General features: G+C 44.0%; 1 protein-coding gene and 1 long non-coding RNA gene across 5 annotated transcripts in view; both read right to left on the bottom strand.

The window, feature by feature from the left end:
- The window catches only part of SOGA3 (SOGA family member 3), a 37,075-nt gene extending 25,082 nt beyond the window's left edge, over window positions 1-11,993 (bottom strand). For all 3 annotated transcript variants that reach the window (XR_003570868.1, XR_003570869.1, XM_027880542.1), the window contains exons 1-4: window positions 11,613-11,993; window positions 11,064-11,288; window positions 7,539-7,697; window positions 6,650-6,652 (exon numbers count right to left, since the gene is read on the bottom strand). Coding sequence is in view for 1 of the 3 variants with exons in the window: in XM_027880542.1 (XP_027736343.1) it covers window positions 6,650-6,652; window positions 7,539-7,697; window positions 11,064-11,288; window positions 11,613-11,879 (654 nt within the window). In the remaining 2 variants the exon portion in view is untranslated. The remainder of the gene's footprint in view (window positions 1-6,649; window positions 6,653-7,538; window positions 7,698-11,063; window positions 11,289-11,612) is intronic.
- A 1,210-nt stretch (window positions 11,994-13,203) lies between these two features.
- On the bottom strand, window positions 13,204-15,747 carry LOC114055923. Of its 2 annotated transcripts, none has more exons than XR_003570871.1 (3): window positions 15,505-15,747; window positions 14,679-14,793; window positions 13,204-13,369 (listed from the first exon to the last, which is right to left on the bottom strand). It is a non-coding gene; the product is annotated as an uncharacterized LOC114055923 (long non-coding RNA). The 2 variants fall into 2 exon arrangements; XR_003570870.1 differs by lacking the exon at window positions 13,204-13,369 and adding an exon at window positions 13,466-14,537.
- Between the last annotated feature and the right edge of the window lie 736 nt (window positions 15,748-16,483).

Here is a 16,483-nt window from a genome sequence, read left to right on the forward strand (position 1 = left end):
TAATATCAATAACACTATTGACAAGATAGCTTGCAAATCTAAGGCTGCTGATAACTACTACAGAAATGAAGGAAAACAAAGTAAGATTCTGACACAAGGAAGGAACTCCCATGTTTCCACAAAACCAGAGTAGCACCATTATGCTTACAGATTCAAGAGAATAGATCAGACTTTATTTTGTGATGGCTAAATTAGTTTCTGTTTTAAACCTATTCCAGATATACTCTTTTTCACTACAGTTGCGAGTCTTTCATTATTACTTCCCAATTAGCCATCAATCCTGCCACTCCTTTTGCACATCCTTGCAAATTTTCAGACAATTCAATAGGAACTCACAAAGCAGCACACCAGCTTGAATGACTGAAAAATTTTACCTCCAGGCATCTTTACTCACAAAATCTCCTCACAATAAGACGTTTATGGAGCTTTATTCATTGGAATCATTCACTATTTATTGCATATGTTTTGGAGTATACTACTATTGACCATCAGGCTGTTTAGTTTTAATTTTGAGTAATTCTCTTGAAGCAAATGGCTGGTGTGAATTGCTGATGGCTGATACATAATTAAAATCTAATTTTATGAAGTTTTAAGTGTAAACTGCTTCTAAAATGCACTTTTTCCCCTACTTATGGCATGACATTTTCAGAGAAGTACTACAACAGATTTTGTAACAGAGATAATTATTTTTCTCCATTATGATTTTTTTCTCACTTTCAAAGAACTAAAATGATGCAAACTCTGCTTATCTCACTCATATACTGTAAAATCACAGTGTGCTCTGAGCAAGTATGTCAGAAACCCACCCTCACAGATTATGAATAACATGCCTGCAGAGTACTGCTTTTAAAGCAACAAAATATTTGGGCAAAATACCAAGGGTAACAGAGTATCCCAAAAGCAAATCTGAAAAGTAACCAGGGGTTATGCATCCACTTGGAATGTGGTGCTCAGAAATCACTGAGCTAGCTGTGCTTGGAGATAGAGAACTTTTTTTCTTTCTCTTGTACTAACTCAGGCAGACACTTGTTTCTCATCTCTTTTTAAAGAACCTCCTCCTCATCCTCTTGTTCTCTTCACCAAAGCAGATTGAATTTGGGTGAGGTAACAAACTGAAATTTCAGATCATGGAAACTCTCTGCTTAAAAGTACTATTATTAAAAGTGCAGCTCATACACTCAGCGTTTGGGTACTCCAAAAGACCCAGGAAGGGGCGGGTCTGGTGAGAGCCCTATTAAACCCTCCCCTGCTGCCATCTGGTGCCAGGAACAAGTAAATTACTGTAACTGTCCAAAGAGTACTGCTTACTGCACTGAGCCTGTGAGGCTGAGCAGCTACATCAGCAGGTGTACTAGCATCTCATCTCTCTCTGCCTTGACCTTGCCCCCTTCATTACCAGCTGTTTAAAATGAGACTCTAACTCAGGAAAAATGAAAATATGATGTGCGATTATTATGTGGTTGGTAGACAGTATGATGGAGGAGACTCAAACTTTCAAAGCAGCACAACCAAGTACTCATCTCCAGTGACTCATATGCATGCAGCACGGGCAATAAACAGAAGCTAGAAGCCCATGAACATCTGCACAGTTATGACCTCAGTGGAGTCACGAAGACTTGTCAAGATAACTCACATGCCTGGAGTATAGCAATGGACTGATGAAAACTCTAAAGTTGGGGAAGAAGGGTTTTGCTCTACACAAAAGAGCAGTTCAATTGCATTTGGTGTTGTCTTGTAATAGATGATGGGCCAACTGAAAGCTATGGACACAGATCAGAGGACAAAGAAGCATGGTAGCATAACTTGGGGGGTATCTTCTACTGACCATCTGATGCTTAAGAGAAAATAGATGAAGCATTTTTCAGACAACTAGAAGTCACGTGATTTTTGCAATTGATTGAAGACAATTTTTGCCACAGGTGATTAATATCAGCTGTGGCAATTACCTGCTGCAAATAAGGAAGCGTTGGTCAGGGGTTTGATAGCCAATGGTAGCACTGGCAGCCTACTATGAGACTGTAAGGTGATGAAGTTTAAGGTCCTGAGAGAAGGGACCAAGAAAAGTACCACATAAGAAAGTTCTGAAAGCATCCAAAAATTTAACATTGTTGTTGGATAGGGTTGCCTTGCCCACTGGAAATGCTGCAAACCACCATTCATTATGAGACTTGTTTCCAATTTCTTGCAACCTCACTACATTTTAGTTGTTGCAGATTTTCCATGCCAAGCATCTGTCCTGGGATAAGTTACCAACATGGTTAATATTTTTTGAAAATTTTAACAAAAATATTCTATTTTTTTAAGATGAGAACATCCTTGTTTGCTCATAATAAATTATTCTAGCAACTGTTGTTTTGAGAAGTTCCAGTATGTCTGTGTTCCAGAACATTTTTGTGTTTATACATTTCTAACTGTGTTTATACTTTTCAAATTCATCAAAATCATGGCATAACCTCTCAGAAATCTCCCATTCCTATACATTACCAGGTAATCATTTGTTGGACTTTTAGTATAAGTTGCTGAAAATTCTGTATTTATGAACTACCACACCCTCTCCCACCTCAGCTATCAATCTGCACATTTTCTCCAGCTGACAGATCATGTTCCAACTCCAGGGCAGAAGGCAAAACCTAACAAGTCCTGTGATTGCTGTTCCATGAAAGTCTAGATAAAGCTGAGTCTAGGCATTAGAATCAAAAACCCTCCCTTCACTGCTCACAGTGATGTAGCTGCTATCTCCTAGCACACTGAGTAATCCTCCACAGCTCTCGGTCCAGACACAAAAATGAAGACCTAAGGCTTGGAAATAAGGAAAGGAACAAAACGAACTAAGGCAGCTGACAGATTTATATGAGGGGGTGGAAGAATCAGGGGAAAAGGACAAATTTTGCAGCAGAGAGAAGCTGTAACTAAGAAATGGGGATAATATATCTGAAGTTGAATAAGGGCTAAATGAACTGGAATATACTTGAAATCCAGAGAGGAGATTCGACACCCATGAAGAGCTGGAAGGATGTAGAGAAGGAGGGAAAGGTGGGGGAGAAGGACAAGACTGGGACTTAAGAACCAGTAGACAGCAAAACAACCACTACTACCAGGCATACCAAAAAAAAAAATAAAAAAGAAAGAAGAAAAAACAGACATGGGATCAAGACTGAGAGGACATGGAGAATTTGAGACTTTCTGAGTTATAAATGAAAGACTTGAAATAAGTGGTTGTGGTTAAATGACAGAAGAAGGGGTTTAGAGAGAGAAAGGGCTGTGAGAAAGACAAGAAACTGGATTTTTGTCAGAGACTAGCTGGGCAAGCTAGTGTCAGTGATCAAGGGGACTGGTGCAGGACCATTCCTTACCAGTTCTTTCATAGCTTTCCAGTTTGGGGTTTTGGTGTTTTGTTTGGGCTAGGTTTTTCTGGGGGGGAGGGGGTGGAATTTGGGTTTGTTTGTTGGGTTTTTTTACAGCAGCTTTTGTGGTGTAATTTCCAGCAGCTCATCTGATTTCTGTGCAGCCTGAACACTCAGAGATGTGTAGAGAGCTGATCTGTGCTTAAACAGCAGGCAAAGGTTGCAAGAATAAGCAGAAAAGTATAATTATATTCTTGCGGTCCCACAGCATGTTAGTACCACAATCAGGAACAGAATTCATTTTCTTCCTCCCAGCTCCAATGCCCAGATCCCTAGACCCTATTGTCTTCTTCCATTTCCATGCAGTGTACATGACAAGACAGGCACCACTCCAGCAAAACGCAGACCCGTGCAGGGAGGCATAAACTCCTCCGCCTGCAGTCTGAACTGAAGGGACAGAAGACATTTCTGGTTCACTTGCCATGTAGCCATGGTTATTGCAAGTTCTATATCTGATCAAATACTCTATGCTTAGATGAAAATGGTGGCTTCAAAACGTCACCCTTAAGTGGCTGTAAGAACTGAGCTTGGAGCACCAGCGGAGTAATCTATCTCTATCCAGAAAGATCTATATCCCTGAAAAACCCTGAGCTTCTTGCAATTCCATGTCTGCATTGCAATGAGGATTTGTAAATACCATGGTTCAGTACATCTGTCATATTTTCCCCCTGCTTCATTTGTCTCGCAACAAGCCACCTAAAGCACAGCTAACTGGGTGTTTCCTACATAGCTACAGCAGATGAATGAACTCTTGGTTCCTACTGTGATAACAAAAAGCTTTACATAAAGTAGCTAGGCTTTACCAAACAGTTAACAACAAACTAATGAACATTAATTAATTAACAACATGTTGACTTTTTTTATATAACTGAAAAATTATGTCTAGCTACCGTTGTTTTCTCTTTCTTTTAGGAAATAATTCCTCTACTTTGTTTTCAGCTTCCCCAAAAGCATTACAATTAGTAGTAACCATTAATGAAGAGGAAATCAACAGAAGTTGCTAGAAATAAGACTAACACAGATTAAAAATCTCATATATCTGTGTGGACATATGCAGGACTAACATTAAATCAAAAACCTGCAGGCTGGGGGACTGAATGCAAAAGTAGCTGATAGAAAATGTATGCATTGCTGGAACACCTTCCAAATCCTGGATGCTTGCAAGCTTCTGCTGCCATCAACAACAATTTCTAATTTGTTGTGAAATTTACCATAAATAAAAATAAAGCTCTAAATGAAGAGAGCCAACAGCAATTACCTCTCTATATTAACGGACAAATACATTCATATGTCTATATTCACACGTCTATATTCACACAAATGTTCACTGGAGAACTCTAGATTTGACTCTACACAAACACATCTGCCAGCATTTATCTTTTATACAAGTTTCCAGTCAAGTCTCCGTGCTTTTTAAAACAACTGAGAATCCACACAGAGCTTTGGTTTTGGTCCTGCCCTGGAGACTACCTAACAAAAACTTATACTTCTGCTTCTTGCATTTTCTATTAAGTCTTATTTTAACTATTCTATGCTATCTCACACTGTTCATTATAAAAGGAGAATAAATTTCCCCTGACAGTTATACATAAATAGATTTTAAGAAGAATGGAAATGTTAGTGTTTCTGCAGTACATTTAATGACATAAAAGTACAGAAATCAGTCATTATGTATTCTGAGCACTCTTACTATGCTATGAAACAAAAATGGTTCATTGTCTTTGGAGATTAACTTTGCCATTAACTATAAGCTCAAAAAGGTGAAGACCACAATCCAGACAAAAGGTCTTCCATGCATTTCTATCTATGTTGCGTAGGACTTCCTTAGATAGGAGGTTCCATTGGTTATAATGGTTGCATTGAAGTGAGAAAGGGTTATAAACCCATGAAATTAGAGGAAATAACTCACAAGCAAACAGAAAACTAATATTATACCTATCTAACAAAGACATTTAAGATGTATGAAACCTTTGATTGCCACAGAAGAAGAAAACTTATCTGTCAAGAAAAATTCCAGTGCACTTCACTTAGCTTTGGGTTGTTTTCATAGTTGTTTCATGTTAACATATTCATAGCTTCTTCACCAATTCTAAATTCAAGTTCTGTCAGAATTAGTATTTTTTACCAGCATGCTTCCACAGGTCCCCCAAGTCATGGCATGTTTATAAAGTGCAAAACAATTTAGCTTTGCTTCAACCTTGCTTATCTGTGACCTGCACTATCTTCCAACTTCCCCCATACTGTGCTGACAGTCCTAACCTAAAAAGCAGCTTCTCCTACTGAAAGGGACTCAGCAGCCTCTTTGTAGCACATAAATGAAAACTCCTGCCTAATTATGATGACCCATATAATGACTATGCATGGCAGTTCTTCCCAGTTCAGTGTAAGGACCTATGTTTCTGACTCTTTGTCCACTCTACCTCTACTATGGTATCAAGTCTTACTTGATTTTTTTCATTCTGGCTCAGTGACCCCATTCTGTGCCAGTGGGAATCATCCATTTCAGCTCCATAAAAAACACTGTTATGTAGCACAGCCCCTAGTTTAAACATGACACTCTCTCTTTTGGAGTCTCCACTATCCTTTCATTGATACCAACTGCAAAAACAGAAAGAGTAAACACCTAAGTCAAAGAAAGAAGTGGAGAACAATATGGCAGAACCATTGTTCCACATAGTGGGCCAGAGGGAAGAACCAGGACAAGGAGAAAGTGACTAGTGATGACAGGGATGAAGAAGCCTATTTATTGGTTAATATCAAAGAACATATGCTATTAAATTGCACTAAACGTCATTGTAATCTGAAGATGTGTAAGAGGAAGCAAGGCAAAAGAAGCTTACAGCAGTACAACCTATTAGAGGGTAGGAGGGTCCAAAGATGAGAATCAACAAGAAAGTAGAGTCTGAGTGGACAAGAATAATGAAAAATTCTGAGTAAAACCAATCTTAAGCACAAGTTGCAAGGATAATTGCAGAAAGATCATGCTCTCATAAAGAAAATGGTCCAGGAAAAAAAGTTGGTTTTGATGGCAGAAACCAGAGTGAAAACAGAAGAAGAAAGTCTCAGGGAGATGAGAGGAAAGCTAAATAAGGCTCAGATTTCATGGCCTTTTAAATGTGCAGTTATCTGGGATAGCAGCAGAAGGTGGAACAAACCACCTGTTTATCATCTAACATGCTTGAAATTCAGTTCCTGTAAAGAAAACATATGAATATTTTTAATACTACATCACTTAAAGACAGCACTTGCTGTTCCTAAAAATATCCTAACTTATCATACAACTGAAATTTTCCTGTTTTTAACAACTGAAATACATCTCTTGCCTCACACAAGACCAAAGAAGACCCTGGCATTCCTACTGGGGTTTATTTCTAAAAGTGAAAATCAGTAGCCTTCATTGAATTTTAAACACTGAATGAGAGCTGTTGCTAAAAGCTGTTCTGAGAATTCATTCTTAATCCACAGTTTCTCCTCTTACTGCCTGCTTTGTTATCTCTGTTGGCCTAGCTATTACTGCTGTAATGCAATTTTCTGCTTACTTAATGGCATGGTATCTCGCATTTCTATAATGGCAAATTGAGTAATTTTGAAGATTAATTAGATACAATGTAAAACTATGCTTAGATTGAAAGGCCAGGTAGAGTCTCTCACTTCCAGATAACTCCAAAGAGCCTGACTGAACAAGATGGGGAGACGGATAGATCTCCAGTCTCGGTTACTGCTAGTCCCTACTAATAGCAAGGGAAAACTACTAGTCTTTGTAAAAACGTGGGGAACTTATCTGTAAATTTAGATACTTCTTAACACGCTTCAGTGCTGTTCCTGCATGAATCTTTACATAGGTACAATGTATCAAAGCCTCTGAACTCTTGTTACCATCAGTTTCACAATTCCCTCCTTGTAGAGGAAAAACAAAGCCACAATTTAGTGTCTGTTTTGCCTAGAAAACACAGAATATTTTAGTTTGTATTTAGCTTCCCAATCACCACGTTGTAGTTCAGCACTCTTGCAACTTTCAACTTCTGCCTGCCATATTTTTTGACCCCAAAACAAATTAGAGAAGAAAAAGTTAGTTCAGCAACAAGAATTTGAGATCTTCGAATAACTGGTGTAGAAGTAAATAGCAACACTTACCTCTTTCATTTTTTCCAGTTCATTCTGCAGTGCTTGTTTGGCAATTTCAACTTCTATAAGCTGCTGTCTTAATTTTTCATTTTCATCTTCTGTTATAGTACGTTTTTCTTCCACATTTTCTAACTCATGATGAAGTCTCACTGATACATCTTTTGCAACCTAAGTGAAATGGTATATCAAAAGAAAAGTTAAAAAATAAATTATTACTGCAGTGCTTAGTGCCTAAGGAACCATTTAGAGGCTAATTCCGGATGGTTTGATGAGAGCGATATGTAAGGAAACATGCAGACAAGGACATCCACAGACAGAATTCTAAATTATTCCAAATTCAAGGCAATTCCTCCAAAAGATGGTACATCGTTCCTATGGACTTCACTGGAAATCCCATTAGACACTAAACCTCAACTGTTTCTGAGGTTCTGTTATATCCACAGTTAAACAGGACCTTCAGTATTCCTGGAGACAGTGAATCAGCTATCTTCTCTGAACCACAGTTAGTTTATGTGTTTCAGTACACCAAAGCATATGCCCTTCAAATACTTGCAATACAACAGAATCTAAAAGCAGGGCCCATCTTTTCCAGGCCTTCCCTAACTATGCTTTGTATAGGACCACAAATGGACATGTGTTTATTTCTACTCTGTGAGTTTCTCTCTCCTTTATGGACAATTAATCTAAATATTCACTACAACTGGTTCATTTTAAGATTAAAATATGAACAAACAACATTTTTACAGACCATCTTTACCCGACCCAAATGATGTCCAATATTTTCAAGGAAAATGAACACTAACGTTTTTTGATTGTTGTTTGGTTTTGTTTTTTTTTTTTTTTTAATTCATTTTCACAGGAATAGAGTTAAAAGGTATATGACAAGATCTGACTCCTCTTCTTCATAAAAAGTAATGAGAATCTTGCCCTTCAAGGCACTTGCACTGCATTTTGTGATACCACTAGAAACTATAATCACACACCAAAAATATTTAAATATACACTAATCACTGTTATGGTGGTGATTTAGACACATAGACACGTGGTTTGAAAAGCCTAATTTTCTGCTTTTTTTAGAACATGGGAAATCATAATTAATCCTACTTAGCATTAGCTGGGGAAGCTCAGTGAGCTATCCTTCATAGTTTTCACCAGAATGATCTTTATGTTAGTATGTCAGAGAGTTCTTAGACATACTAAAACACTAAAGAAAAATAATAATTGTAAGCAAGCAGTCTAGAAGAATCAACCTAGAAAAATCCAATCAGAAAACAGTAGCAGTGAGTGACTCAGCCTCCCCTGACAAAAAACCCCGTGTGTGTGAATTACAGATACAACACCAACCTCCCCCATTGCACATGCACTCAAGACACATAATGCCCAACAGAAAGAGCGAGTGGTGGGGAATTTCAGTTATAACTATACTCCAAAGAGACTGCAGAATGAGCTGAGAATCACACCACAGGGCTTCAGATTGATGTCTTTTCTTTCATTTAGTGTTACACTGCTCATCTGGTTGCCCAATCAAAGTAAATGGAAAATCATGGGGGATATTTTAAACAGCATCCTATCAGAATCTGCCTTCAGTCCACAGATACAGTCTGGATTGGTAAATAAAACCAAATTAAAATATCATTACTGATATCAAATATTTTGACACAAAATTTGATGGAGTAGCTATTAATGCAGGGAAATCTTACAGAGCATTCTAGGTTGCATGTGATATGGGACTCATGCAAGATACATTTTAATACAGCTACATGCGAGACTGTATCTATCAAGGATCAAGTCCTCTAATATATTGCCCATGCAAAATGAACAGTGTTATTTTGGACAGTCATTCAGAAGAGGACTTGGAACACTACAGACACCTGCACATGAATTGTAATTATGGTTAGACAGCACTTGGAATTCTATTAGGCAGAAATCTGGCATTACAAATTCATCCCTACTCCAAAGCAGAACACACTCAGGATCCTTGGGAACATTGCAGAAACACTGTTCCTTTCCAAAAAGTTAGTCATACAGTTATATAAAAACATGGGGGAAATGCTAATTAAAGTGAGCCCTTTGTCCAGCTCAACCTAAGCCATTAGCTGCTATCTCTTACACTGGAAGGCAAGAACCCCAGCAGAGGTATTCTCACCACTTCCATGCCCTGCCTGCATGTGCATGACTTGCTAATACAAAGTAACACTGGGACAACAAAGAAGCCAAATCTATAAACTGGAATCACAATATTCACTTGGAACATGAAGGCTCACATTCAAATTCTGCCTGCAAAGGTACATATCTCAACTAAGCACCTAAGGATCTTTCTGAGTGTGCAAAACATCCCCTGATTTAAACAAAAATTCCCGGGACAAAGGGATATTTTCCCTCCTGGCCAAGAACACTATTTTGTTAAGAGCCACATGGGCAGTTGTATTTATAGAATTGTCACAGCCATGACAGCAAACGTGGGGTTTGAATATGCATAGAAAAGGAAATCAAATAGAAATTTTAATAAGAATGATGACAAGATGGAAAACTTTCAGAAAAGATGATCCAAACCAGCCCTGGGAATACCATATCTCAATCCACTATACCAATCAGAAAGAAGTTTAAAAATTACTTTACTCCAAATCATGTATTAAATTTGCATTTTCAACTGCAGTCCACAGAATCCAGTGCACCATAGGTAACCAGAATCCTAGCCAGAAGTGTGACCAGTAAGCTCACATTTGTTATACAGAAGTCTGCACTTCCACGAGAAATGGTGGGGAGACCAGTCAACTGAAAAAATTTATGGGTCCTGGTTCAGCAGGAGCCTTTCAAAGTCTAGTGGATGGAAGTAGAAATTAAACTTGCAACTACCTCAAGAAAGATTTTTTTTTGCCCTGCAACTGGACCAATCTAGACTGAAGATGATTGCTATTCTACCAAGGATAATCTTTAAACAAGGACTGAAACTTCTCCTCATCAAGGGGCTGTGGTTCATTCAGACTTTATGGATGAAACGCAGTTGATTACACACTGAAATGCGATGGGTTTTGTCTAAGATTTCAGGTGGATGTGGAAAATCCTGGATTTGCTGAACATAACAGCAGTTTTTTACTGACAGCAACAGTGTCAGGGTTTCATGTTGTGACTCTGCAAGTATTCAATGTACTCATCCCTTGAAACCTTTTACTAAAGAGTAACAAAATCCTCTCAAAGTCAATGGAGCTATTCAGTGAGGTTGGTTTAATTCTGCAGTGTAAAGGTATGTTTTGCATTCAGCATAAAGTGTCAAAAACCTTTAGCTCCTAAATTGCATTGGAGTAATTTCTTGCACATTATCTTTACAAAAATTGGTTGGACTGAAGCTGAAAACAGCCAATCTCCATACTAGAAGGGCTTCTATTACCAAGGATAGCTTGGCCATTGCTATTCTAGGAGGTGCACTGGGTGCACAGTGGAATGGATGGAAACGCCTGAGTCATGAGGACTGAGAGCACGACTGTGTCTCCATCTGAGGTGCTCCCTCCCCTCGACACCTGCTCACATCTTTACCTTGAGGTCCTGCTCCATGCTGCGTATGAGCTCGCTGTCAATCTCGCCGGTCTGGGCATAGCGGAGCCTCTTGCGCTCAGCCTTGCGCAGCCGGTACTGAAGGATCCGGCAGTTCTTGTTAGCTCGCTCCAGTTCGTGGCGCATTTCTTGAAGCTGACAAGCATCCTCCTCAAAGAAACTGTCCCTCATCTCGTCCATCTCTGTTCTCAGCTCATCTATCTCATTCTGGTACCAGGGCGAGAAGGGGACAGGGATGCAACAGGTGGGTCAAAAGCACGTATGCCAGCACGTACAGGGGAAGGAAGCCAAGATAGAGCTCCGCCCCATTGGGACCGCAGGTAAATACAACCCAGCCCATTATAAGCACCGCAACGAAGCGCGGAAGTGACAGTGCCCACATCCCCCACGACAGAGCCATCTTAACGCTGCCTCCAGTGTTTCTGCCGGGGCAGAAGGAGGCCGGGAAGGTCCCTCCCAGTGCGGGCGTGGGTAGGCGGCCTGGCCCCCGCCCTGCCGCGGTTCTCCCCCGCCACCGCCCCGGCCACTCACCTTGAGGCTCTCGTTCTCCTCCCGCAGCTTCTCCATCTCTTCCTGCATCTCCTCCTGCAGGTGCGGGCTCAGGGCGCCTTCGGGGCCGCCGCTCCTGCCGTCGCCTCCCGCCTCGCCCTGTCGCATCCCCTCCGCCCCGGCCGCCGCCATGGCAGCGGGCGAGGAGGCGGAGGCGGCCGGGGGAGGCTCGGTTGGGGCGGCGGCCGCGGAGGCGGCGGAGGAAGCGCTGCCGCTGCTGCTGCTGTGATTGCCGACCTTGGTTTGCATCTGGGCGGCCGCCGCCAGCCCTTTCCTGAGGTGGAACTGGATGAGCTCACTTTGCAGGCATCCCTCCTTCCAGTACCCGCCGCCGCCCGCCGCCGCACCGCGGCCCTTCCCCGCACCCGAGGAAGATGGAGGCGCCGGGGCCGCCTCCCCCGCGCCCTTCAGCGGGGACCGCCCCGCTTTCCCCCGCCACTGCTTGGGCGGCGGCGCTGCCGCCCCCTCCCGCTCGCCCCCGCCGGCCCCTGCAGGGGGCGCTTCCTCGGAGGCGCCGGGCGGCGGCGGCTCCTCGGCGGCAGCCGCAGCTGCGGCTCCTTTCCCGGCGGCGGCGGCGGCGGGCGGGGGTTCAGCACCGGCGCCGGGCTGGACAGCTCCCCGCGGCGGCCTGTCGGCCGCACGGCCGCGGGCGGCTCGGGGGGCCTGGCCCGGTGGCGGCCGCGCCGAGGAGGCCTTGGCGGAGGTGGCGGCAGCGGCGGGCGGGGCGCGGGCGGCGGCGGCGGCGGGCGGGGGGCGCGGGGCGGTGTCGCGGGCCCGGGCCGGCGAGGGTGCTCGCGGCTGCTTCCTGCCGCTGCTGCCCTCGGGATGCAGGCGCGGCTCCGCGGCGGCGCCCCCTGCAGGCGGCTGGCTCATGGCGGCGGCTATCTCGGGGACGCGTCCATCATCCGCGCTGTCCTCCGCCTCCCGCGCCGCCGCCGCCCCGACAGCTGCGGGAGGAGAAGACGGAGAAGGCGGTCGGGGTGGGGACGGGGAGGACAGGGAGACGGGCTTCCCGGCAACGGCGGCGACCAGCGAGCCCGCTCCCTGCCGCCCCCCAGCCCTGCCCCGCGCCCACCTGCCAGGGACGAGCCAGCCGAGGCTGCAGCCCAGCGCCAACGGGAGCGGATCTCGGAAGGGATGCGCAGGGCTCGGCTGAGGCCCGTTCCCACTCCGCCTACACCTCGGGGCGTTTCCCCAAGCCCCATGCCCAACCTTCCCCTGACGGGCCGCCACATTAAGGATAAATTTCCTTCCACACACCTTCCTTCTCTCTCCCTCGTCCTCAACACCAAGCCTGGGTTGCTAATGCACCTGTCTGCCTGCTCAAAGGCCTCTTCCAGGTGTCTGTCATAGCTGAGTGGGGGAAGGCTGCTCTACAAAGGGCTGCACACGTGGAAGCAACTACAGATTTTCCTTGAGCATTGACAGGGACTCTTTCCAGGGCAAGGTGACTCGGCAATCGAGGATCATAAAGGAAAGGGGTTCTTCAATCAGCTTCTAAACACAAATTTGTCCCAGTTTGTTATCCAGAGGCACTGTTGGCATTTAAGACCGATTCATATTTGTTATTGGTTATGCAGATCAGTAGATTATATAGGACTGAGGCATAATCACTCAGCAGATTTTCAAAACAAAGCAAGGAATACACCTTCACCCAGAACAAAATGTTATGTCATATTCTCTGAAGGGTGCTCACTTCTCAATTTGCCCTTTTAGTGAAACAACCAGAGTTTTCATGGCTGCAACAGATTATGAAAAAGGGCTGTTAAAAGCCATATCATCCTCTTAATGTCGCTCAATATATTCTTAAAAAAATAGCTATGATTCATAAACTGCTTTCACATAGCTTTTATTCAACTGTCCTTAAAGGGAAAACGTGGGCAACAGAAGAAATTACAGCATACAATTCCCTCCCAGAACGTGGCTTAAACGTTCCCTGCTAAAACAGGGAATAAAGAAAGAAGCACAACTGGGCAAAGTCAGTGTAGACACTGTACCGTACCCTGACAATTGCTTTACTAGACAATGAGGCTCTGTTTGCTCTCCTCTCACTGGCAGTAGCATAACATTTCCTCTCAAATGCACTGTCATTATCAACCTGATTTAAACCAATATTCTGGAAATTATTTCTCAAAATGATACAATTAGGCAGAAACTTCCCAGACATTAGTGAAAAAGGAGAATGGGAGTGTAGACCTACCAAAACTTATATCACAACACTTTATTAAAGATTTGCTTTGCATTTCTATTAACCAACACAAACAGAATTCCCACACTACAATTGTTTGGAGCTATATAGGTATGAAATGTATAAAATTAAATCAAAATTAATAATCAGGGACCCTATGCTATATCTGAATCTTTTCGGGAACTTTCACTGCAACTCAACTATCAACCACGACCTTCCAGAACACAACCAGCACCCTGCATGCCCCGAATTCCAGGATCGGCTACCGCCTACAGTTAACTTGGCTGATTTTTGATAAATATACACACATATATAAATTTTTTTTTTTTTAACTGGCACAACGAAAGCCCTGTTTGAGCCCAAGTCCGAAATCTCCGTCCTCACAAAACTCCGCGGCACAACCTTCTCCCCAGAGGCAAACCCACGTGGCGCCGGGCCCCGGCGTCTCCGCAGGTTTTCTTATCCAGGCAGAAAAAAGGGTAAATAAATGGCAGCAACAAAAGGGAGCAGTCCGGTGGCTCTACGCGCCGGCGCGGGGCTCTCGCCTGCCCGCCCGGGGCTTCGCGCAGGGTATCCCCCCGGGCCCCGGCCCTTTCGTCCCGACAGGAACCCGCCTCTCTCCGAGAATTCGCAAACGCGGCTTAAGCTTTGAGAGCGCTTCTGCCTTTTGTCCCGGTTTAAAGGCGCGGGGGGGGATTTTAGAAGGTCCCCCCTCATACCTGGTGGGTTTGTTTCATCTGGATCCCGAGTAACATTCTCTTTTTGGAGCGAGGAAAAAAAAGAATGAAAAAAAAAAAAAAAAAGAAAAAAAAAAAGAGGGAGAAGAAAAGGCTTGGATCTAAAGCATCCGCATTACTCACCACCACTTCGTCTGCTGCCCGGCTGGCGAAATGCATGCACGAAGAGCTGGGCACCGCACACGAGGTACGCGCCGCTGCCAGAGCCTCTCAGGAAAATGAGCTGACCTCACTGGGCCTGGGAGACGGAAAAGAGGGGGGAGGGAGGAAAGCAGCGAAGGGAAGAGAAAGGAAGATTAAACAGCGAGAACCCCGCCCAGGCCTGAAAGCTGAGTTAACGTCCCTTCTATCCGCACACGGTGGAATAAGATTACAGCGCAAATGGGGGAAGGAGCTGGCTGCACGCAAGAGATGCGCCCTCTTTCCCTTTCCAATGCATGCAGGCAATCGATTCTGATCAATTATTTAGCGTCCCCTTCAGGGGAGCCTGCTCGGGCCGGGCAGGGATGCCGGGCGCCTTCTGTAGCGGCAGCAGAACGGTGACAGGGCTTTCTTTCCTTTGTTCACCCGCCCTCTCCTGCGCCCCCTCGGAAGAACCCGCTTCCACCGGGAGGGGTAGAGACAAAGGCAGCCCCCTCTCAGAGCTGGTTGAGATCATTCTTCGGGGTTATTTATCCGCCTGGACTAATGGGCCACTGACCCTTTACTGGTGTCACGGGCAAACCCCAGAGGTTACCGTCTGTTTTACCTCTCTGTTCTATCATGAGGCGAATTTACCTTTGCTCTGAAGCACCTCAGACAGCTCTTAAGACTTTGCGATTGAAGTCTTTCCCAATTACAAACAAAGAGAAGCAGAGAAAAGGCTTGCTTTCCTTCCCCTCCCCTCCCTGCCCTCCGAGGAGGGTCCCTTGCCATCTGATGGCTGTGCATGGGAGTGTCCCGGACCCACCTGTGTCTGTGTTTCTGTGTGAACATCGGGTAAGAATAGTCTCGGGGGGAGCAGTACTCGGGTTGGGGTTCTTCTCACTCCTCCTGCAGCAGCTGGCAGGTCCGGGGGAGCTCCTGGGCTCTGCCTCAGCCCCGGCAGCGCCTTCGCGGCGGGAGGGACGGAGGGCACTTCTCTCCAACCGCGGGGAGACTGGGTTTCCGGGCTGGAAACTCCACCCGAAGGATAATTAACTGAGGATTTCGTGCCCATAGGTGTACTAGTATATACATACATGCGTGCATCTATATACAAACTATATGTACACGTATACAAAGTGCATACATATATACATAAATGTGTGTGCATACACACGTGCAAATACACGGATAAAATATACATATATATGCATAGGTTTATATATTGTATGTACATATATACTTATCTCTGATGTTCTTGTGCAGTCCTTGAGGGAGGGCAAGCTCGGGGAAGGACAAGTTCAGGGGAGACCAGCTGCCCCCTTTCCAGCTACCTCTCCAACACAGTCCTCTCCACCTCTTCTGATATGCCAAGCAGGACTCAACACATCTAAAACAGCATATCCTGGCATGCAGAAAGGTATTCCCTCCATGCAGGTGCACGTCCTTCAACCTTCAGCCCAGGGACTGCATGAACAGGATATATATAGATGTGATGACTTGAGGACAATCAGAAAATAGGAAATGGAACATTTCTGCTAAAGAAGAAAATCACTGGGATGATGAAAAGCTATTTTTTGAATTCATAATATTTAATGATTTTTAGACCTTTGAAACTCATAAAGAACAACTGCAATCATACCAATTAAACAGAATAAATAGTTGAAAACATGAGGGATGAAAATAAAAAATATTTCTGGAGTTGGAGTTGAAAAACTTTCCTATGACAGCACTGGATAGATTCTGCTAAAACATCTGGGATCCTGGTCTCAGTGAATATACTGAATAGAAGCAAAGAGTTCATC

Source organism: Empidonax traillii, unplaced genomic scaffold, assembly GCF_003031625.1.
Source record: "Empidonax traillii isolate 1590-97213 ecotype Southwest subspecies unplaced genomic scaffold, ASM303162v1 scaffold72:size2462915, whole genome shotgun sequence".
NCBI lineage: Eukaryota > Metazoa > Chordata > Aves > Passeriformes > Tyrannidae > Empidonax > Empidonax traillii.